The 24,334-nt window shown below is 41.5% G+C and overlaps 1 protein-coding gene across 2 annotated transcripts in view; it reads left to right on the top strand.

Moving 5' to 3' along the window:
• The window catches only part of cped1 (cadherin-like and PC-esterase domain containing 1), a 279,186-nt gene that overhangs the window by 13,449 nt on the left and 241,403 nt on the right, over positions 1-24,334 (top strand). For both annotated transcript variants that reach the window (XM_063057813.1, XM_063057812.1), the window contains exon 2: positions 13,009-13,192. In XM_063057813.1, the coding sequence (XP_062913883.1) occupies positions 13,009-13,192 (184 nt within the window). The remainder of the gene's footprint in view (positions 1-13,008; positions 13,193-24,334) is intronic.

The raw sequence follows: 24,334 nt of genomic DNA, 5'->3' as shown, positions 1-24,334 counted from the left end.
CCTCCCGTATCTTCGTGATCTTGGGAAGGTGCATTTAGTTCACTGGAGAATCCTCTTATTAATCCTTCTATTGCTTCCTTTATAGTCTGATCTCTCCTCTTGGTCTCCTCATCCACCGCATCATTTGACAAATCCCCTATTTTCATATCTCCATTGAGTCCCTTCTTTTTGGCCTTCCATTCATCCAGCTGGGCTTTGGTCTTTGCATCTACTTTTACATGCAACTTTTTTTTCCTCCCACTTGAAGTTCATGCAATAAACTTAAACTTGATTGTGGTTCTTTATACTCAACAGCTGAATGCTTGCAACTTTTCTGACGCTTCTTGAACTCTCTTCCAGCTTGAGACCAGGTCACATTGTGCAAGTAACTGCCTGATGAACATACCAGAAGTTTTCTCGGGCATGGTGCCTACGAAAACTGTTGTAGTTGGACCATTCGTCACTTTCTTGATCCCTCTGAGCAGCATGGTCCTTCATTGGTTCAATATGCTTTCCAACCAGAGACACGGAGGCTATTTGTTCTCTGTGGGGCAATGGTTCATGGTGATCGGCGTCGAGACAGTTGTGGCATCGTCTAGTACATTTCTTATTTCACTTTCAGTTAGCTTCAATGCAGGGGATGTGGCATGCAAATGGTGGATGGATCTCCAATCAAGTTGTAGTTGTCTCTCCCACTCATATACGGACAATGTTGGTCCTCTTGTTTGTTTTTTTTTACCACATGCAATATCAACGTGGCTCGCTGTTTTTTTTGTAATTCATTGTCACAAATTTCATTCCCCCAGGAAAATTTGCCTATACTGAAAAAGGGCCTTGGCCCAAAACGTTGGCTGTTTACTCTTCTATAGATGCTGCCTGGCCTGCTGAGTTCCTCCAGCATTTTATGTGTGTTGCTTATTCCCATAGGAGTTATCTTTTCTCCAGTATATGTAAGCTCACAGTTGGATATCTTCCGGCTTCAGTACAGTATCTTTGAAATGTCATTCAAACTCATTTTGTGGAATGACTGAAACAGTGTCCAATTCTATTTTAATTAATTTGCCATTCACTTCTGGAATAAACCATGTTGCTTGTCTATTGTTAACTTCCACATTGTAAATCTTAAGGCTACACAATTCTGTCTCACTCTCATCATTATCAGATTTGTCATCAACAGCATGCAGATTAGTGCTCTTTTGGAACTGCAACTTGAACTTTTAGCTTTTTCTCTTCCCTATGCAGTCCATTAACTTTTTTCTGCCTGTCATGCACTTTATATGTGTCCTGCTTTGTTGCATTTTCTGCAAGTTTCATCTTTAAATCTGCATCTGTTTGGTGTATGAACCCCTGCCAGAATGGTAACAAAATTTGTTTGGCCAGACCAGTTTCTGTTTAGACTATGCAATTTTATTCACACTCATTTTCATTCCTTGCTGCAACTCAATTGCATCTCTGACTGCAGTTTCCATTGATCCGTGATTTCCACTGCTCTTTTCAGTGTAAGCTCTGCTTCAGCTGGAGCCATTTTTGAATGCTTTCTTTTAAGATTCCACAAAGTAAATGACCTCTGTGTATCATTAACCCCATTACCAAGCTGACAATGTTCAGACAATCTCTTCAGTTCAGAAATGTATGCTGAAATGGGCTCCCCTTCCTTTTGATTCCACTTGTGAATCCAAAAGTGTTTTACAATCAACAATGGCTTTGCACTATTTTGATAAATACATCAAAACTCATTTCTGCTGGTTTGGTTGGAGCAGTTAAACTTCGAAGCAGCGCACTTTAAACCCCACACCATATAAATGGAATAAACAGAAACATATATAAATGGCGAATTATGTTTGTACTACAAGGCACATAATTAAAAATGAATTGAAATGTGTACAAACTAAGTAATAATACAAGTCTGTCAGATTTAAAAAATAAAAACAAATGTAGATGCTGGAAATCTAAAATAAAAACAAAACATTTTGAAAATATTCAGCAGGTCAGAATTCCTCTGTAGGAAGAGAAAGAGTTAACTTTTCAGATTAAGTTTCAACCTGAATTGTTGAGAACTTACTTCATTTTCTGCCTTTATTTCTCAGATTTTGTGATGGTGAATACAAATAATATAAAATCTGAAAATATTTCTCATAAGAGACTGTTTGGAGTAAGATTTAAATCCTCTAATATTTAATATTGTGTAGATATTTGTTTTGGAATAAAGTTGCTTGGATGACTTCTCAAAGACAAAAAGAGATATTTTAACTGTTCTGATTGACTGGCCAATATAAAATTGAGCTGCACACACACAAAATGCTGGCGGAACTCAGATCAGGCAGCATATATGGAAATGATCGGCATTTCAAGCCAAGATTCTTCATCAGGACTGGAAAGGAAAGAGCTGTTTATCTTATCGGGAATTGCTGGATTATGCTGCATGGGAATGGGTTGTAATTTGGGGTTGAACATTTTTCTGGCTGTAGAACATAAGCTTCATGTTTATATTTCTGTGGTGCATGCGGTAACTCCTGGTCATCAGATAACTTTGAATTCATAAGGTGGGCAGATCTTGGACTGTGCTACAAAGTACTTGTACTCATGCAATCTCAGCCTCTGTTAGAACAGTCCTTCAGAAAAAACCACTGGGATCACTTTGTTTAAACAAAGGGCTTGCCAAGAATATTAAAGATCTGTGCTTTCAAACTTCCAACACAACATTTACTTTCAGAAACTGAATGAAACGAAATATTGCAGAACTTAGTTTAGTGAAGTACTAGCTTCTAGGGTAGGTTTGCAATGGCAATCATTTCCCAATTTAATTGCAAGGATAATTATGCTAATTATGCTTTTCCTATGTAGGAAAGGACTGCATTAGTTAGGTTTTTCTTCTTTGTTATAGAATTGTCTGGATTAATGTAAACACTGGGGCATCAGTTTTCATATTTGTGTGTAATGGACTCTGCATTTTTGTTCCCTCCCAGAGAGCTGTATCAGAGCATTTAATTCTATCCAAGACTAGATGTATATATCACTGCAAATGATGGGTAATATATAAGAGGGGGGTTAACTCAGTCTGAAGTGGAAGATGGGTGTGTTTGGGTCCCACGCAAATGCTTAAGGGCATAATTAAAATTTGTCCAGGATTTCAATTGTCAATGGAAATGCATTTCAGATAAGATGTTGAGTAGGGGACCACTGTACCTTTTGAAAATTCTACAGCATTGTTTGTAGGCGAGGAAAGAGGTTTGTGGCATTTTGTCAGTATTCTTTTCTTTGTAGCATCTCCCCGAGATATAGAGAACAAGAAAATATGGACCGCTCAAATCTTGTTCTAAGCTTCATCCACCATTTGTGTTACTTTTCGGAAGACAGCAGAACAGTTGTATGCCACAGCAAGCTTACAGCTAGAAATCCCTTGCAATGCTCAAATCTCCCACCCTTTTCATGCCATGAATCCCTACCATTAACCAAAGGGTCTGTGGACCTGAGGTTGGAACCCCTATTAGAGAACAACATTGTGATCATTCTAAGTGTCTTAGGGCAAAATTTTGGGGTGATTTTGTTTTCAGCCCACACATGTTTTCCAGCATGAAATTTTCTAAGAGATCCCAACAGTAATGCAACATCTGTCTCTGGTGCAATTTTTAAACTTCACTACTCTGGGGGGGAAAAAATCTATTTACTCAGGTTTTTCAGCTTTTACTAATTTGTTATCCCTTGAGACCATACTATTTGAAGAAGTCATACTCAAACTGAATTCTAGTCCTCACTACAATCTACGATCTCAAATGTAGTTTTGTCTGTACTGTTCTACCTGTGAAGATCAGGGTCACAGGTCACAGTTATTCTTGGCTTCCTTTCCTCAGTCATTCCAGGCTGCTGATCTCTACCACATCTCTGTGGAAGACGACGTCCAAAAAGCAAAGCAACAAGTGAGAAAACGGCAAATTTCACGGAGCATGTTAGTGACGATAAACCTGGTTCTGATTCCAATTTCATTTTGCTATTACTACTACTTCAGGAAGCTCAGAAAGCTCCAAGCTTGAAAAGGGGAGAGAAGACTTCACCTGCTTAAACACAAAGTACTCTGCAGAGGCTGGGGTCAAAGCAACACGCTGGAAGAACTCAACAGGTCGGGCAGCATCTGTGGAAATGAACAGTCAACGTTTTGGGTTGAGACCCTTCGTCAGGACTGAAGAGGGAAGGGGCAGAGGCCCTATAAAGAAGGTGGGGGGAGGGTAGGAAGGAGAAGGCTAGTAGGTGCCAGGTGAAAAACCAGTAAGGGGAAAGATAAAGGGGTGGCGGAAGGGAAGCAGGGAGGGGATAGGCAGGGAAGGTGAAGAAGGAATAGGGGGAAGAACAATGAGTAGTAGAAGGAGGTGAAACCATGAGGGAGGTGATAGGCAGCTGGAGGAGGGGGCAGAGTGACATAGGGATAGGGGGGAGGGAATTACCGGAAGTTGGAGAATTCAATGTTCATACCAAGGGGCTGGAGAATACCCAGACAGTATATGAGGTGTTGCTCTTCCAACCTGAGTTTGGCCTCATCATGACAGTAGAGGAGGCCATGTATGGACATATCCGAATGGGAATGTGAAGCAGAGATGAAGTGGGTGGTCTCCAGCACCTTGGCATAAACATTGATTTCTCCAACTTCTGGTAATTCCCTCCCCTTCCCCCATCCCAGTTTCACTCTGCCCCCTCCTCCAGCTGCCTATCACCTCCCTCATGGCTCCGCCTCCTACTACTACCCATTGTGCTTTCCTGCTACTCCTCCTTCACCTTTCCTGCCTGTCCCCTCCCTAGTTCCCCTTCCCCACACCTTGATCTTTCCCCTTCCTGCTTTTTCACCTGGCACCTACCAGCCTTCTCCTTCCCTCCCTCCCCCTACCTTCTTTATAGGGCCTCTGCCCCTTCCCTCTTCAGTCCTGATGAAGGGTCTTGGCCCAAAACGTTGACTCTTCATTTCCACGGATGCTGCCTGACCTGCTGAGTTCCTCCAGCATGTTCTGCTTGTTGAATTCATCTTCTACCTTGCTGTTACAGGAACAGCCAGAGCAGACACAAAAGTTTGCAAGCTTCTCAATGTGTGACTATTCAGTCCAGAATATTACTTCCTGGGCAAGTCCTCTAAAGTGGATGGTGTCCGTTGTCCATTGAAGAGAGGCCATGTTTCCCACATTCCCCTTTGCCATCCTATCCAGGTCTAGTACTCCCCTGTGAATACTCTCTCACCCAACTCCAATCATTGCAACCGTCCCTCATTTAGTGCAGTTTTACTTTGGTAATCTGGTATATCATTTGTTCATAACCTGCCTCTGCTGTGTGACCGGCACACCTAAGTGCGACCAGAGCCAGGGGTTAGGACTATGGTTTGGGTATGTGTCCGGAGCTGGGATGGGGACAGACACATTCTACTCAGCTCCTGAGCCTGCAGCCATCTCCGAACAAACTCCTGTCTGAAAATGAGAACCTGCAAAATTTTGAAGAGTTCACCCAACTATGCATTGTTATGTAATATGGGGGTAAAAATGCAATGGAAACATTTACAGCACTGTGTTGTGGAAATGTCATAGGCACTCTAGTGTGTGTGTGTGTGTGTATGTATGTATATATATATGTGTGTATATATATACACCCAAGACTTTTGCACAGTACAGTATGTCTAGCAGTGTGGAAAATCTACTAACCTGGCACTAGGATGCTGGATTATTGGGTTTTACTGTAGCAACTTCCTCCTGAAGAAGTAAAATGAAAAGTCATATGACACTTCAAGAATGAACTTGGCTTTCTCTCTTAGCAAACGTTAACCTAATATTGATTGGCATAATTTTCCTCATTTTATAATGAAAAGCAAAATATTTGTGTGAAATGATCTCTCCTGATACCTAAATGACCAAGGTACAGTAACACACTCAGTTCAGTGACTTTTCACATGAAAGGAACAGGTTTAATATATCAGATAATATTCCTGTCTTTGAGTTCTGCATCTTGAGTTATTTTGAATAACACATGGAACTTCTAACAAATACATTTTGGTTGGGAATACTTGCTTATTTGCTCTGTCATTCTCTTGCACATAAGTTTGTGACCACAATTTAAAACTGTTCCCAATAGTTATTAATCAAAATGCTGCAAAAAATATGAATGATGATTGGAAATTATCTAATTTTGCTGCTTTATTCTCTCAATAACAATTCAAATTGATAGAGATTGGTAGGTATCTGAGTAGCCAGGGCATCAAAGGTTATGGTGAGAAGGCGGGGAAGTGGGACTAAATGGGAGAATGGATCAGCTCATGATAAAATGTGGCAGACTTGATGGGCCAGATGGTCGACTTCTGCTCCTTTGTCTTATGGTCTAAATTAAATAATTACAATTGGGGAAAAATGGTGCCTAACTTTCTAGTGTTATTGTCCAGGACTATAGCCAGATCAAGCTTCATGGTTGTTCTCTACTGGAGGGAGTTCAGTTCTGGAGAAAGGGAGGATAAACATGACCTTTCATTCCTTAAAGAAGCATTTGTATTCCAGGAGTAGTTTAAAAAAAAATCCACAGGATAAGGGAAACTAGTGCTCCAATTTAATTCATTTATTGATTTAAATCAAATTCTGAGAACAGGATAAAAGACCATACTTTCAAAGAAGTGAAAGAGGAATTTAAGAGTTATGTAACAATGAACATAAGGAAATCTGTCTCCACCCATGTGTATTCAGTAATCATGGAACAAACAAACAGGAAATGGCTAATGCTGAATATATTTAACCCTACTCTGCATGGTTTATGAAAGGTAAATCAAGTTTGATAGATTTTCACAAACCCTGTGAATGTAATAGGGAGACTCAATGAAGGGAAATCTGTTAAGATAGTATTTAAATTTCCAAAGAGTATTTGGCATAGTGCCACATAAGAAACTGGTGCCCATGGTGCTAGCGGAAGTGTCGGAACGGATTGAAAACTGGCTCTCTCCTCGAAAGCAGAGTAGGAAAAAATGGTTCTTTTCAGATTGCAGGGAGGTGACCAGTGAAGTGCTGCTGGGTTAAGTTCTTGGCCTCCTAAATCAAGGAATTAGAGGTATGACAGTGAAGAAGAGTTGAGACCAGTACAGCTGAGGCAGTCATATTAAATGGCAGTGCTGGTTTGAAGGCCCCAAACAGCCCACACCTGCTATTTTCTCCTGTTCTTGTGTTTCCTCTCCGAAGATATAGAAGAAAATACCAGAAATGCCCACTAAATATTGAGATAGAGAGGTGACAATCCACACAGGTGAACAAAAATGGGGTAGATCCTTCCTCAACTGAAATTTCCTTCTGATTTTTCAGAAATTGCTCCTCTTGGGAGGGAAAATAAAAGTGTACTTATAGAACCTTGTTTTTCATTACTCTGCGTGATGGTATAAAGTCTTACTCAGTCATCCTTCAGTTAACCAATGGTATAGTAGTTTAGGAGCAATTATATAACCTCTTGAGAATATCTAAGTTTATGTACATTACCTCCTGGCGTTACGGATAGGATGCCTAGATAGAAGTACCAGCAGAAAGACCACCAGAAAGTTTCTCTGAAATCAAAGTAGAAATTTACAGAATTACTCAGTAGGTCAGGCAATATCTACGGTGAGTGACACAATTGTTTTCTGAGCTGCGTGTTTCCTATGTCTTATTCGGACTTACAGCACCTGTGATTTCCTTTCGTTTCTCTAGCAGTATCTTTGCTTCAGGGCAATAATCTATACTCAGCGACCACTTTATTAGCTACCTCCTGTACCTAATAAAGAGGCCACTGAGTATATGTTTGTGGTCCTCTACTGTAGCTCATCCATTTTAGGGTTTGCCCTGTGTGTTCAGAGATGCTCTTCTGCACGCTGCTGCTGTAACATGTGGTTATTTGGGTTATTGTCACCTTCCTGTCAGCTTGAACCAGCCTGGCCATTCTCTTCTGACTTTTCTCATTAACAAGGCATTTTTGCCCACTAAGCTGCTGCTCACTGGATCATTTTTTTGCTTTTCACATCACTCTCTGTAAACGCTAGAGAATGCTGTGCATGAAAATCCCAGATTATCAGCTGTTCTTGAGGTACTCAAACCACCCTATCTGGCACCAACACAGTCAAAATCACTTCGATCATATTTCTTCCCAATTCTGAAGTTTGGTCTGATCAACAACTGAACCTCTTGATGATGCCTGCATGTTTTGGGCATCAAATTGCTGCCACATGATTAGCTGATCAGATATTTGCATTAATAAGCAGATGTACCAATAAAGTGGCCACTGAGTGTGTACTGAGTGTTACCCCAGACACCATTTCAGTTTGTCAATTAACGTTAGCTACAATTTATGCAGAGGTACTATGCCTTTTAAAAGGAGATTGAAATTATTAACTGATATAATAGAGAATTTTGGTACAGAAAATTATGGCAATTGTTAGTTCACTTTTAGGATCTGGACATTAATGGCAAGGGTGGTATTTATTCTGCATTCCATATTTCTCAAATAAAAATGATACTGAGCTTCCTCATCAAGCTGCTGTGGTCCTTCTGGTGAAGATCTCAGCACATTGTTATTCCAGGATTTAAGGTGCTGGTGTTCAGATGTGATTCTGCTTGGTGGTAGAGATTTGTGATTGGGAAATGCTGTTGAAATAGCCTGAGTGAGCAATTGCAGTACATTTTGTAAATAGAACACATTGCCACTACATTGCGTCAGTCATGGAGAAAATAAATGCTCAAGGTAATTGAAGAGGTACTAGCAAGCAGGCTATGTTGTGTTGGATTGTGTTGAACTAAATGAGTCATGTGTGTAATTCTCATCCAGTGGATGAAAGAATTCTGTCAAGCTTGAAGGTCTGCAGATGCTGGAAATCCAAAGCAACACACACAAAATGCTGGAGGAACTCAGAAGGGCAGACAGCATCCATGGAAAAGGCTAAACGGTCAATGTTTTGGGTCGAGACCCTTCATCACGACTAATGCAGTCTGGATGAAGGATCTTGGCCCAAAATGTCAACTGTTCAATCTTTTCCATTGATACAGCCTGGCGTGCCGAGTTCCTCTGGCATTTTGTGTGTGTTATTCCTTCAAGCTTCTGGTTTGTGCCTTGTAGATGTTGGCAAGGCCTTGAAGGGCCTAAGGAAGCCTCTGACATGCTGCTGTAGCGATGGTATTTGAGTTTCTGGTAAAAGATGATGCTCCCCATAATCCCCAAAATGTTATTAGTGGTCTCTTAGATTGAATAATTAATATTTAAAGAAGATAGATGTAAAATACTTGGCAAAAGATTTACATGGCTGATGAAATGTTTTTTTTAATTCAGCGTTGTCAGGATTTAGAAAAAACTACATGAAAACGTGGGGAAATCTCATTCCACAGTTGAAGTGATTGAACAGGAATTTTGGGAAAAGATATGGACAAAATGTGGGAACGTGGAATTAAGCAGGACTTCTATTTAAGACAAGATTTTTAAAAATGACGGGAAAAGGCCTCTCAATGTTATGTTTCGACAGGATGTTAGGGATAAATTTGTCCTGGTGAGGAAGATAAAGAATGGTAGGGTGAAGGAACCATGGGTAACAAGTGAGGTGGAAAATCTAGTCAGGTGGAAGAAGGCAGCATACATGAGATTTAGGAAGCAAGGATCAGATGGGTCTATTGAGGAATATAGGGAAGAAAGAAAGGCGCTTAAGAAGGGGCTGAGAAGAACAAGAAGGGGGCATGAGAAGGCCTTGGCAAGTAGGGTAAAGGAAAACCCCAAGGCATTCGTCAATTATGTGAAGAACAAAAGGATGACAGGAGTGAAGGTAGGACTGATTAGAGATAAAGGTGGGAAGATGGGCCTGGAGGCTGTGGAAGTGAGCGAGGTCCTCAGTGAATACTTCTCTTCAGTATTCACCAATGAGACGGAACTTGATGGTGAGGACAATATGAGTGAGGTTGTATGTTCTGGAGCATGTTGATATTAAGGGAGAGGAGGTGTTGGAGTTGTTAAAATACATTAGGATGAATAAGTGCCCGGGGCCTGATGGAATATTCCCCAGGCTGCTCCACGAGGCGAGGGAAGAGATTGCTGAGCCTCTGGCTAGGATCTTTATATCCTTGTTGTCTACGGGAATGGTACCAGAGGATTGGAGGGAGGTGACTGTTGTCCCCTTGTTCAAAAAAGGTAGTAGGGATAGTCCGGGTAATTATAGACTAGTGAGCCTTACATCTGTGGTGGGGAAGCTGTTGGAAAAGATTCTTAGAGAATCATGGTCTGATCAGGGACAGTCAGCATGGCTTTGTGAAGGTCAGATCGTGCCTAACAAGCCTGATAGAGTTCTTTGAGGAGGTGACCAGGCATATAGATGAGGGTAGTGCAGTGGATGTGATCTATATGGATTTTAGTAACGCATTTGACAAGGTTCCACATGGTAGGCTTATTCAGAAAGTCAGAAGGCATGGGATCCAGGGAAGTTTGGCCAGGTGGATTCAGAATTGGCTTGCCTGCAGAAGGCAGAGAGTGGAGGGAGTACATTCAGATTGGAGGGTTGTGACTAGTGGTGACCCACAAGGATCTGTTCTGGGACCTCTACTTTTCGTGATTTTTATGAACGACCTGGATGTTGGGGTAGAAGGGTGTGTTGGCAAGTTTGCAGACGACACAAAGGTTGGTGGTGTCGTGGATAGTGTAGAGGATTGTCAAAAATTGCAGAGAAACATTGATAGGATGCAGAAGTGGGCTGAGAAGTGGCAGATGGAGTTCAACCTGGAGAAGTGTGAGGTGGTACACTTTGGAAGGACAAACTCCAAGGCAGAGTACAAAGTAAATGGCAGGATACTTGGTAGTGTGGAGGAGCAGAGGGATCTGGGGGTACATGTCCACAGATCCCTGAAAGTTGCCTCACAGGTGGATAGGGTAGTTCAGAAAGCTTATGGGGTGTTAGCTTTCATAAGTCGAGGGATAGAGTTTAAGAGTCACAATATAATGATGCAGCTCTATAAAACTCTGGTTAGGTCACACTTGGAGTACTGTGTCCAGTTCTGGTCGCCTCACTATAGGAAGGATGTGGAAGCATTGAAAAGGGTACTGAGAAGATTTACCAGGATGCTGCCTGGTTTAGAGAGTATGCATTATGATCAGAGATTAAAGGAGCTAGGGCTTTACTCTTTGGAGAGAAGGAGGATGAGAGGAGACATGATAGAGGTGTACAAGATAATAAGAGGAATAGATGGAGTGGATAGCCAGCATCTCTTCCCCAGGGCACCACTGCTCAATACAAGAGGACATGGCTTTAAGGTAAGGGGTGGGAAGTTCAAGGGGGATATTAGAGGAAGGTTTTTCACTCAGAGAGTGGTTGGTGTGTGGAATGCACTGCCTGAGTCAGTGGTGGAGGCCGATACACTAGTGAAGTTTAAGAGACTATTAGACAGGTATATGGAGGAATTTAAGATGGGGGCTTATATGGGAGTTAGGTTTGAAGGTCGGCACAACATTGTGGGCTGAAGGGCCTTACTCTGCTGTACTATTCTATGTTCTACGTATAACATCAAAATGAAAAGCAAAGCTGTCATGATTTTCCAAAGCTGCTACATGGGTTGTAACATATTGGATTCAAATGCAATCAAGAGAAATCTATCATGTGAATAATAGTTTAGACATCTATTAATTATTGTCACCATGAAAGACTTGTATTTTTTTGAAAATATATATGGTATCTGGAAAAAGGATCTCGTGCTTTCCTGGCCTATATGATGAATAAACTCTTCTCGGGCTTCCAGCCGGGTACAGATATCAATTTTTAACCAACGTTTCAATGAAAAATTCTACCATCTTCATCGGGAATGGTGCCCAGGCATGGCTCCTCTGCTGGTATTTATACCCCATTGTTCATCCCTCCTAATTGTTTAGTCCTCATCAGTCGGGTTTCTGCTGTCCCGCCTTCATAACCAAATTCCAATTCTTACTTCAAGCAAGTCCTTCGTCTGTCTTAAAATTCTTTTTTAGTTTTATTTCAAGCACAGTTTAAAAGGGCCAACAGAAAAAGCAGGAATCCTAACCTGTCGCTACCATCTGCCATCCCTACATTTCCATGGTTTCTGGAAGGGTTGCCAGGATCTTGAAGAAATACCAGATTAATACCATCCACAAACACATAAGGAAGCTCAAACCACAGCTTATATGGGCCAGTGATGACCTGGGACTCAGGACGGCTGCGTTTACAGGATTCCATGTGAATACAGAGCAGTGTAAGTTGGCCAGATGGGGCGCACAGTGGAAACCCGCATCAAAGAGCACAGGAGGTGTATCTGTTTGGGTTACCTGGCAAAATCGGCAGTAGCAGAACATTGTATTTTCAATGGCCATAAGATTGACTTTGATGCCTCAAAGCTACTGTGCAGCGCCAGTGGCTTTTGGGACTGCCTGATGAAGGAAACTATTGAAATAAAACTAGAGAAAAAGAATTTTTAGCAAAGGTGAAGGTCTTGCTCTAAATAAGAACTTTGAATTCGATTGTAAACAAGTTGGGCCAGCGGAAACCTGATTGGAGGAGAGCTAACCAATCAAGTGGGATGGATGATGGGGGTATATATACTACCAGATTAGACATGCCTAACATCATCCCTGATGAAGATGGCAGAGTTTGTCATCGAAACTTTGGTTAAAACCGATACCTGTACCTGGCTGGAAGCTCGAAGAGTTTATTCAATATCTGATATCTAGTTATATGTGGTGTAAGATTTTTAATGGCTTCATACAATTCCCTCTGATAATTGTTGCAAAATATAGGAAGTTTCAATATACAGTGAACTCTAGTAATCCACAATGGAAGTATTTAGAAATCCAGATGATCCACAGGTAACCTATTTTGAGATGAATCTCACCAGGACTATGATTCCCTTAAACTTCAAGGCTGCTGATTCTAGATTTTAATATGACAATCTCATTATTCTTTAGTTTTCTGTTTAAATCACACTTTGTATCAATATGAATGTAAAACTTTTGAAGAATGTAGATGTATACTTGTAGTTAAAACTGTAAATAATTGCTAAATGACTCTTTAATCTTTAACAGGTTGAACCCACAGAATCTAATAGCTTCAACAATCGCAAGAAAACTGTTGTGCTACGAGGATATAATTCCATTAGTTCATCCGACCTTCGATTATATCGGCAAATTTTTGATCAGTATGGTTATGAGCTTGTTCTACCACCACAAGCTGGAGGAACCAGCTACAAGGAAGGATATAAAGAAGCTGGTAAGAAAATATTTATTTTGCAGCTGTATTGCTTGCATCTTCTTGGTGTCTGGGCTCTTGCAGCTGATTGCTTGAAGTCTAATTTTAAACCATGAAAGAACTTGTATCCTTGTATATGATCCCACAACTCTGAAGCCAGCGGGTAGGGAGCAGAGTTCATGACCCTATGCACTCTGACAAATATACCATTCCATGCCCTGTCGTCTCCCAGAGCTTATATTGTGGGAAGGTTGAGGGCAATTCTTTATTTACATTATGAAATTTTTTTTTTTTTTTTTGCAGTTGCAAATACTATATCGTACACAGAAGGGAGTTAACAGGATTTTGATACTGGGAATTTACATCTGTGAAATTGAGCATGTGAATGACTCAAAGAGGAAATGAACAGAGGGTCTTTGTTTTTAGCAGTCACAAGAATAACATCAAGATGCTTTTTCAGTTGTGCTCCCCTTGTCATAAGGCATGGGTTCTCAACCTGGAGTCCACAGACCCCTTGGTTAATGATAAGGCTCCATGGCATAAAAAGGTCGGGACCGCCTGTTGTAAGGTCTTCAGTCTCCTACTCTACTCATAATTCTTTCAGTAGATCAAGCAGTTTATTCTTTTCCATGATCCAGGCGGCAGGTAATGCTTTATAATCTAATTTTCAGTTTAAAAACAACTTGCCTCCAGCAAAGAAAAGTTTACAGTAATTTCCTCTAGCCTAGTAGAGCATTAGAGCATTACCGTGCTGAGTACACAAACATTACTGTTCTAGAGGGCCACCTTTAACCTGGTATTTAATTGGCCCATACCCTGTCAACAACATGGGTACAAGGACTAGGTAAAAATGTGCTATTCTTTAATATTTTAACCCCTTCAACATCCTATAAAAATGAAGTTGGATATATGGTAAAATAGTTGTTGTGCCCTGATGAGTTCAGTTGTACCAACTTGATTTTTATTTTGTTGTTGGCAGAGAAGTGTATTTGATTGGGACTCCACAGTTGCTAATCCCACAGGGGTGCAGTGTGTTTGCCGAATTTGCAGGATATACTGGAGAAACATAGCAAACTTGGTTCATGTGAACGGTGCAGGTTCACAAAGCCCAGTATTTACATATGAAAGAAGATCTTGAAAATCAATAGTAAGTTTGCAAATTATCTACCATTCTGACTTTAGGACAGACATTTCATCATTGTAACATCAGCACAATCTTGTTATACTTGTGCCTCATCACTACAAATACTTTTGTTATTCATACTGCAATGCCACAGCTTTTAATTTAGAAAGTTGGATTGTATTTGAAGGGGAAAAAAATGTAAGGTTATAGGGAAAGTGCCCATCTAAATTATTCTTCAAAAAATCTGGCATGATCTTTATGATTTCAATAGGTCTGATTCTCCAATAAGTATAGTCTTTGACTGGAATGTTATTAAGTACAATAGAGAAATTTTGCCTCAGGTAGCCAATCCTAAATGAAGAAGTGAAGCAGATGTATTATCATCCAGCTCCATTGACTTCTATGAAAAGTAACTTCAACTATCAGGCGACCTTTGTGATGTGTTTAGTGTCAATAATCATAGGCCAATTTTTACCAAGTTATTTGATGAACTGATATTCTTCTGTTTCTTTTAACATTGCATCCTTTTTCTGATATTCCAATTAAATGTTTGAGGGCTTAATTAAGATCCCAGTTTTGCAGAGTAATTTTAAAGGATGTATTTTACAATTAAAACACTTGCAGTTACATCCTTTTAAAGATGCCATCTTTGTTTTAAGTAAGGTCAGGATAAGATACTTATGAGTATCTCATTACATTATTTCATTGCATGAAGAATTAGAAGATTGAATAAGGAATAGTATCAAGATTGTTCATAGAGAAGGATGAGGGAAGATTTAATGTTGGCATTCTGAATTTTGGGAGTGGTTATGAAGCTTGGTTTGGGAGTTATCACCTTTGGGAGTGTGGCAAGTTTAAAACAAGTAGGGCAAAATATTTGGGGAGAAATTTAATTGTTGAGAGTTGTTTCTTTTGTTATATATGTCATTGGAAAGGGTGAAAATTAATTCAATTCTTTCAAAGAATAAGGAATTGAATTTCTGCTTAAAATGATAAATCTCCAGATCAAGAGGAAAACGTAGAAGTGTGGGCCTGATAACTTATGCTAGCATGTTAAGGATGGCCTCTTTCCATCCTGGCTAATTCTGGGATATTTTTGTATTGGTTATAAGAAGCTACAAGATTACTTCAATGAAATAAATCAGAATCCAGTGGCATAGTAGATCAGGGAAGAGAAAGTACAATGTGGATCCTACTGATAAGGAGGACATAAGCTAATCCCACAGTACCCATATACGTATTAGATTGCATTAGTTTATGGGCTAAGCATGGAATTATCACTGAGTTGAAGAGTTGCTGTATCTAAATACCAAGTGAGGTAGATGTTTCAAAAATGGTCCAGCATCACTGTGTCATAGCAAGTGAGTTACAGTTACTATTTACAAAAATAAAAAAGGTATATTGATATAGAATGTATTCACTTCCTTTTCATTCTGTGAAAGTCTATGAAATTGAAAAATGGAATGGGCTTGTGTTGCTGGTTTGGTTTGAGCACCGTTTTCAGTGGTTGAGTCTGGTGAGGATGCAATGTTGTGAGGACTAAAATGTAAAAGCAAAGGTGAGATGTAGAGGCTTTGTACAGCATTGGTGAGGCCTCACTTGGAATATTGTGTGCAGTTTTGGGCCCGTTATTTAAGACAGAATGTGCTGACATTGGAGAGGGTTCAGAGGAGGTTCATGAGAATGTTTCCAGGAATGAAAGGCTTATCGTATGAGTATCGATTGATGGCTCTTGGCCTGTACCTGCTGGAACTTGGGTTTCAGTGAGATTCCACTCACTACTCTATCAAATGTTGACTGGCCTAGGTAGAGTGGATGTTTCCTACAGTGGGGGGAGTCTAGGACCAGAGAGCACAGCCTCAGAATAGAGGAGCATCCACTTAGAACGGAGATGAGGAATTTTTTTTAACCAGAGGGTGTTGAATCTGTGGAATTCATTGCCACGGGGGGCCGTAGAGGCCAAGCCATTGGGTGTATTTAAGGTGGAGGTTGATAGGTTCTTGATTAATAAGTGTGTCAAAGGTTACAGGGAGAAGGCAGAAGAATGTGGTTGTGAGATATAATACATCAGCCATGATGGAATGACAGAGCAAACCTGATAGGCAAGCTCTTCTGATCCTGTGTCTTATGGTCTTTGTAACTGAATGTTTGAATGGAAGTTGTTTTCCTTGAACCTGGTGGTGTGGGACTTCATGCTTCTGTATCTCCTGTCTGATCGTAGCAGCAAGAAAATGGCATGCCCCAGATCTGATAGTGGATGTTGCTGCCTTGAGGCAGCACCTCCTGTAAATAATACTGATGGCAGGGAGGGATGCACCCACGAAGCATCGGGCTGCGTCCGCGACTCCCGGCCGCTTCTTGTATTCCTGTGCATTCGAGTTGCCATACAGGATACTTCCAGCAGTACATCTGCAGAAGTTTGCCAGTGTTTGGTGACAAGTTGAACCTCCTTAACCTCTTAAGAAAATAAAGAAATTGGTGCACTTTCCTTACAACGTATGTGTATGTGCTGGGCCCAGAACAGGTCAACCGATATGTCAACACTCAGCAACTTAAAGGTGCTAACTCTTTTCTCCACTGATTTCCCAAGGTAAACTGGTGCATGTTGACTTAGAAGTAGGTTCAACATCAGGTGAAACTCTTAAGGTAATCTGGACATGATCTGCATGTGGAAAGAAGATGAAAAATTATTTTCAATGTTATTCTGATTTTGCATCATTAAGTATATATTGTCCTCTGCTTCTCTGGTTCTTACAAGCATTTTCGGATTACTTTCTTTGTCAAAATTCTATATAAACACAAATATTAGTTCTGGATCATAAGTATGAATTGCACTTATTTGAACTACACCAAGTAAATTTGTTAAGGCCAGAGAGCTACTATATCACTTAAACAATATATAATGTAGAGGATTGCATTACTTACAGTACAGTGCAAAAGTCTTAAACACACATAGATATAGATAGCTAGGGTGCCTAAGACTTTTGCACAGTACTGTAGTAACTTTATGTATTGCATTGTACCACTGCCACCAAAAAAAATACAAACAAATTTCATGACGTATATGAGTGATGATGAACCTGATTCTGATATGTGTCTGTATTGTGGACAATGTGGGAAGAGGGCAGGAAGAGGGGAAATCATGGTTGGGAAAAGGGAGAGGGGGTGGTGGGAAGCACCGGGGGAGACATTCTGTCATGATCATAAACCAATTGTTTGGCATTAGTGTGTCAGAGCTGGGTGTGCCTGCACCTGCGCACCCCCCCCCCACCCCCCGTCACTGCGCACCCCCCCCACCCCCCGTCACTGCGCACCCCCCCCACCCCCCGTCACTGGCACTCCCTCTGCCACCTGTCCCACAGCACCACACCCTGCCTATTCCCAACATCCTGCGGTCCCACCAGATTTACAAATTCGCGCTCTACTCCACGTTGAGAAATGCCATATACATGGAATTAGATATATTGGTGCAGTATGCCACAAATACCGATAAGGCCCACGATGAGCTGAAGGATCTACTTCCATCTTTTTCTGTGATTCTATGCTAAAACTTGCCAAGATAAAATGTTAAGTTGGATGTGGCTGTGCTATTTTTTTTCCTGGGCCCTTATCTCCCAGTGGAGCATCGGCCTCCCATCCAAAGTCGATGACATGGTTGGAGCTCATCAATGTTTCTGTAATCCTTAGTATCCACTACACCGGGAGATTGGCCTATACAGCTTCACCAGTGCCCTGTGGGCCAGCCTTACCTGTTTCCACCTGTCACGACAGGGAAGCGGCTGTGCTATTGTGCTTACAAAAAATATTATGTGTATTAGGCCTTTTCCATTTGAGGTTTCTGTTGGCACGGTGAATAATTTTATTTTCCCATATGAAGTATGTTAGCTTGAATTTGTTGCTGTAGTTACATTTATCCCAAAGGCCACATTTTCTTGCTTCACCCAGCCTTTTTCAGGAAGTTGTTCAGAAATGTTGATTGGCTGCAGGCCAGATTCCATAAAGGGGTCAAATCAACATATTTGTAAAACTATAAATACTCTAATACTATGACTTAATTTTTTTTTTGTTGTTTTGCAGTCCTTTAGAGTAAGCGTGCATCTATGTTGAAATACTGTGCGCAAAAGATAAAATTAACTCTTGGGAAAAGAAGCTGACTGCCTGATGACAGCGTGCCTGTATAATCACAGGACTAGAAATGATGGCCAAAGTGCCAAGCAGCTTATTTCCACCCTTATGCAATGAAGTAGTGCAGAAAATAAAAGCTGGAGCCAACATGTGCTTCAGCATCAAATAAGCAGTTATTGTATAAAATTTAAATATTTTCAAAATGATCTTGAAAATATCATGCAGCCTCTGACTGGAGTTTTGAGTAGTAAAGGGATGTTGTTAACAATAGAAGCTATGATTCATAGTTTTCTTTTCAGCCCAGCCCAGCCTGCAGATGATTCTGTTTGAAAACACTAGATTTTGAGGTGAAATGTCTGCTGATTTGAAAAGTATGTTTCCAAAGGCAGAAGGTGATGAAGACTCTTATTTATATCCATGCTGACACCTCCAGCTAAATTCATCAATGAGATGAATCTCACACCGCAAAACATAAGGAGAAAGTGTAGCAACAGGCAGTTTGTAACTCCTTTCCTTTTCCGCTCCTTGTGTAGTTACTCCATTTTATACAACTTTTGATTTTTCATTTCAAAAATATTAGACTCCATTTAAGTTTTGAGTTAGCCCCACGGTTCAAGTTTCTTCTGTTTGATTGGTTATTTTCTTATTTTATTGAGACTGAAAAAGAGATTGTGCAAGGGAAACTTAAGCATTGAGTCCCCACATCTGGACTGCATATGTTTATCATTATCATGGAAGCTGATTTTCTTCTCGTGTACCTTGTGTAAGTCTTTGCATATAAAGCCGAATATAAAAATATAGAGACTTCCAAGTAGAACTGATTGCAATTCTCCTCTGTATAGCTCTAAGATGATGACATCACAATGTCGAATTCTTACTTTTTAAGTTTGAAGTTCAGATTGGTTTACAAAATGCTGTAAGTAGAATTGAGTAATGCGCATATGTAGTGTGCCTGCCCTCCCCCACTTACAGAGCGCAGTGTGTTTGCCCTCCCCCGCTTACAGAGCGCGGTGTGTTTGCCCTCCCCCACTTACAGAGCACAATGTTTGCTCATTGTAAGGGGGCAAAAATCGTATCTGTAGTTTTTTTTTCTTTGATGATCCAGTTCTGAGTCCTTGGGCCTCCCCGATTTTATTTTGCATTAGTACAGAATACTTTCTCATACTGGCTACTGATTTCCCCTGTACCACTGAACTTGTTTGGGGCAGCACACATTAAAAAATGCTGGTGAACGCAGCAGGCCAGGCAGCATCTATAGGAAGAGGTACAGTCGACTTTTCGGGCCGAGACCCTTCGTCAGGACTAACTGAAAGAAGAGCTAGTAAGAGATTTGAAAGTGGGAGGGCTAGGGGGAGATCTGTAATGATAGGAAAAGAGAGGAGGGGGAGAGATGGAGCCAATCTTAGCTCCATCCCTCCCCCTCCTGTCTTCTCCTATCATTACACACGTACTGTGGCAGACCACAGTACGTGTGCTTGCAACGCTGTGTGTCCGACAGAGTGATCAGCAGCACTGGGGCTCCACAGGGGACTGTCTTGTCTCCCTTTCTCTTCACCATTTACACCTTGGACTTCAACTACTGCACAGAGTCTTGTCATCTTCAGAAGTTTTCGGATGACTCTGCCATAGTTGGATGCATCAGCAAGGGAGATGAAGCTGAGTACAGGGCTACGGTAGGAAACTTTGTCACATGGTGTGAGCAGAATTATCTGCAGCTTAATGTGAAAAAGACTAAGGAGTTGGTGGTAGACCTGAGGAGAGCTAAGGTACCGGTGACCCCTGTTTCCATCCAGGGGGTCAGTGTGGACATGGTGGAGGATTACAAATACCTGGGGATACGAATTGACAATAAACTGGACTGGTCAAAGAACACTAAGGCTGTCTACAAGAAGGGTCAGAGCCGTCTCTATTTCCTGAGGAGACTGAGGTCCTTTAACATCTGCCGGACGATGCTGAGGATGTTCTATGAGTCTGTGGTGGCCGGTGCTATCATGTTTGCTGTTGTGTGCTGGGGCAGCAGGCTGAGGGTAGCAGACACCAACAGAATCAACAAACTCATTCGTAAGGCCAGTGATGTTGTGGGGATGGAACTGGACTCTCTCACGGTGGTGTCTGAAAAGAGGATGCTGTCTAAGTTGCATGCCATCTTGGTCAATGTCTCCCATCCACTACATAATGTACTGGTGGGCACAGGAGTATGTTCAGCCAGAGACTCATTCCTCCGAGATGCAGCACAGAGCGTCATAGGAAGTCATTCCTGCCTGTGGCCATCAAACTTTACAACTCCTCCCTTGGAGGGTCAGACACCCTGTGCCAATAGGCTGGTCCGGGACTTATTTCATAATTTACTGGCATAATTTACATATTACTATTTAACTATTATGGTTCTATTACTATTTATTATTTATGGTGCAACTGTAATGAAAACCAATTTCCCCTGGGATCAATGAAGTATGGCTATGACTGTTCCAGCCTAATGTTCTGTTACTAACTATAACAGAAGTCCTCGAGAAAGATTGTTCCAGTTTCCCTCCACTTGCAAAGGTGTGTGCGTTAATCGGCCCAAGTGTTTGTGTGAGTGGCAGAGGGGAGTTTGATGGGATCAGTGTAAGTAAATACACAATGATCATCGTGGACTGCAGGGACCAATTCCCATGCTGTATTACTGCCGACCAGTACTTGAGAGCACAGGAATAGTGAGGGGATAGGATTAGAAAGAGCACCACTACCAAACATTTTTCAAGCTTGCGCTGTGTCTACGTGATTATCATTTGAGTAATCCTATCCCTTGTCTTCTGCAACCACCATTTTTAATGATCTTCATTAGTTTCTGACATGAGAACATGAGAAGCCTGTGCTGTAGTTTATTATGAAATTGCTGAGAGCTGACGGGATAACCGGGCAGGACCAAGAGTGGATCGGACAGCAGACGAAATTGGGACGGGTGTGGACAGACAGTGAAGGCTGGAATATCTCGATGGTGTGGCAGCTGGAGGCCCCATACTGATGAACACTGAGAGTCAGCTGCTGAACTGCAAATGCTGGGAAGCTGGAAAAGATGATAGCAGGCCAGGATCCAGAGGATGCAACATAACAGAATGGAAATGGCGGTAGAAGTGAGATTGGTGATGAGAGGGGAAGGGAAAAGAACCAAACTAAGACCAATAATCACAGTGCCCGTATTATGTAAACAGCCATATTTCCAATCCATATCCATGCCCAGGGTTTCCCAACCTTTTTTTATGCCATGGACCAATACCGTTAAGCAAGAAGTCCATGGACCCCATGTTGGGAACCTCTGTTTTGAAGGAATCTAGTCCTTCAAAAGTTGCCACTTTATATTTTACTGAACTTTAAATATTACAAAGAAAACTATATCCATGATTGCATTCATTAAACCTTTGTGCCAAACTCTTAGATTCTCTGAAATGTGGACTCCAGGTGCTCTGCAGATGGGTTTGAGTACAATGTCCTTCTGTGACACACAAGGGAAAGTTTGACAAAAGCTCGGTTGTCCTATAGATGAGCACTTGACTCATTGATTTCCTCCGAACAATCATCTTCACTATGTGTGATGCGGGCGATCATGCTCTTCCATCTGTCTTTATCGCCTGTGGAGAAGACACCCTTCACTCTGTTGTTATTCTTTTCTCTACCATAACCACGATTGTTCTTGGCAAATTTTTCTACAAAAGTAGTTTGCCAATTACAAGACGGGTGACCCCAGCCATTATCAGCGCTCTTAGAGATTGTCTGCCTGGTGTCACTGGTCGCATAACCAGGACTTGTGATGTACACCAGCTGCTCATACTGCCAACTGCTTTCATGGCTTCACGTAACCCTGATCCGGGTTGCGGAGGGAGGCGGGCTAAGCAGGTGCTACACCTTGCCCAAGGGAGGGAAGGAGCGCCTTACACCTCCTTTGGTAGAGACTTAATCTCCACCCCACCACCCTCTCCATATAATAGCTTTTGTAAATTTTAATGACCATGTATTCTGCCTAATTTACTTCATCACTTAAGGGAGATGAGCAACAGCAGGAAGTGTAAACATGGTTAGAAACCAAAGAACTGATGAGCAAAAGATTCTGGAGAATATATGAATCATCATGTAAACCAACACACAGCACTGAGACAGTTTTGTATGCACACAGATTTCTTCTGATTTTAATGGAAAGTTTGAAAAATTGATATTAAAGATCCTGCACTTTGAATTGTTTATTTAATATCACTTGTACACAATATTATTACAATATTCTGTTTGAATTCTGAAGAGGTTCACTTTTGATCATTTGGTTTGTGCCTATTGGAAATGCATTTAAATGTAAGCCAAGTCAACCTGCTCACCAATGCTGATTAGCTTTGTACATTTCAATTTATTCTCAAAATCCTGGTTTACAGAAGAAGGTTTAAAACCGGTTCCTCAGTGCCCTGCTTATGCTACCATTGTTCCCACTGCAGCCCAGGAAGCAATGAAGATGCAGCAAATTGGACGTTGGAGATTTTCCCTGCATCCATCATTTTCCTTTGCTGTTATTTGTATGTGCTCTATGATAGTGGAAGCAGAATCAGCAATTCTACCAGCATAGAAGAAATTTCTGGCGATTGGAATTTCAGTTTTTGCTGATGATAGTCTACGTCATAGAAAAAAAATTCCCGCTTGGTTATTCAAACTCCATTAATCAAGTTTTTGTATGGATTACCCACACTTCACAATTGAACATTTAGGCAGAGGTAGAAATCCATCTTCTGATAATTCAGTTATATTGAAGTCATTGAACTAAATAGCCAGTCTGTAACCACCATTCAAGGCCCCAAACAGGCGACACTTCACCTGTGAGTCTGTTGGGGTCATATACTGTGTCCAGTGCTCCTGGTGTGGCTTCCTGTATATCGGTGAGACCTGACGTAGAGTGGGAGACTGTTTCGCCGCGCACCTATGCTCCATCCACCAGAAAAAGCGGGATCCCCCGGTGGCCACCTACTTTAATTCCACTTCCCATTCCCATTCCGATATGTCAATCCATGGCCTCCTCCACTGTTGTGATGAGGCCACATTTGGGTTGGAGGAACAACACTTTATATTCCGTCTGGACACCCTCCAACCTGATGGCATGAACATCAATTTCTTGAATTTCTGGTATTGTGCACCCTACCTCCTAACCATTCCCCATCCCCTTTTTCCTATCACGTTATCTTTCCTGCCCATCACCTCCCTCTGGTGCTCCTTCCCCCCCCCCACCTTTTTGCTTTCTTCCATGGCCTTCTGTCCTCTCTTATCAGAATTCCCCTTCTCCAGCCCTGAATCTCTTTCACCAATCAATTTCCCAGCTCTTTACTTCACCCCCCGCCCCCAGTTTCACCTATCACCTTGTGTTTCACCCTCCCCTCCCCACCTTTTAACTCTACCCCTCATCTTTTTTTCTCCAGTCCTGCTGGAGGGTCTCGGCCCAAAACATCAACTGAATTCTCTTCCATATGTAACGCGTCGCAAGGTTTCACTGCTAATGTAATGGCCTCTCTGTAATGTTTCACTGCTAAGGTAATAGTTTCTCTGCAGCAGCAATGTTTGGGTTGTGACCAGAGATAACAGGGGCCTTGGAATATATGCTAGCCAATGAGAAGCATGTTGTTCTCTCTTGTGGGTCTGGGTGCAGGGATTTCGTGGTCTTTTGTCAGTGAGAGAAGATGTGAAAGGAATGAGTTGGTAGACTGATGGATGGAGTGGACTTGGAGCGAGGGTCCGAGGGTCAGCGATGCTTGAAGGAGGTCAATGGGGGTCAAATGGACGATTCCATGAGCTCCAATGTGCATATTAGACAGATTCATTAAAATGGGCCCTTTTTCTTTTTCTTTTCTTTACTAAACCTTAAAAAAAACACATCCATTAGTCTTGCGAGATCACGGATCTGTGCC

Source organism: Mobula hypostoma, chromosome 9 (assembly GCF_963921235.1).
Source record: "Mobula hypostoma chromosome 9, sMobHyp1.1, whole genome shotgun sequence".
Taxonomy (NCBI): domain Eukaryota; kingdom Metazoa; phylum Chordata; class Chondrichthyes; order Myliobatiformes; family Myliobatidae; genus Mobula; species Mobula hypostoma.
Note: the sequence above shows the minus strand (reverse complement) of the source record. Positions and strands in the feature narration are given on the sequence as shown.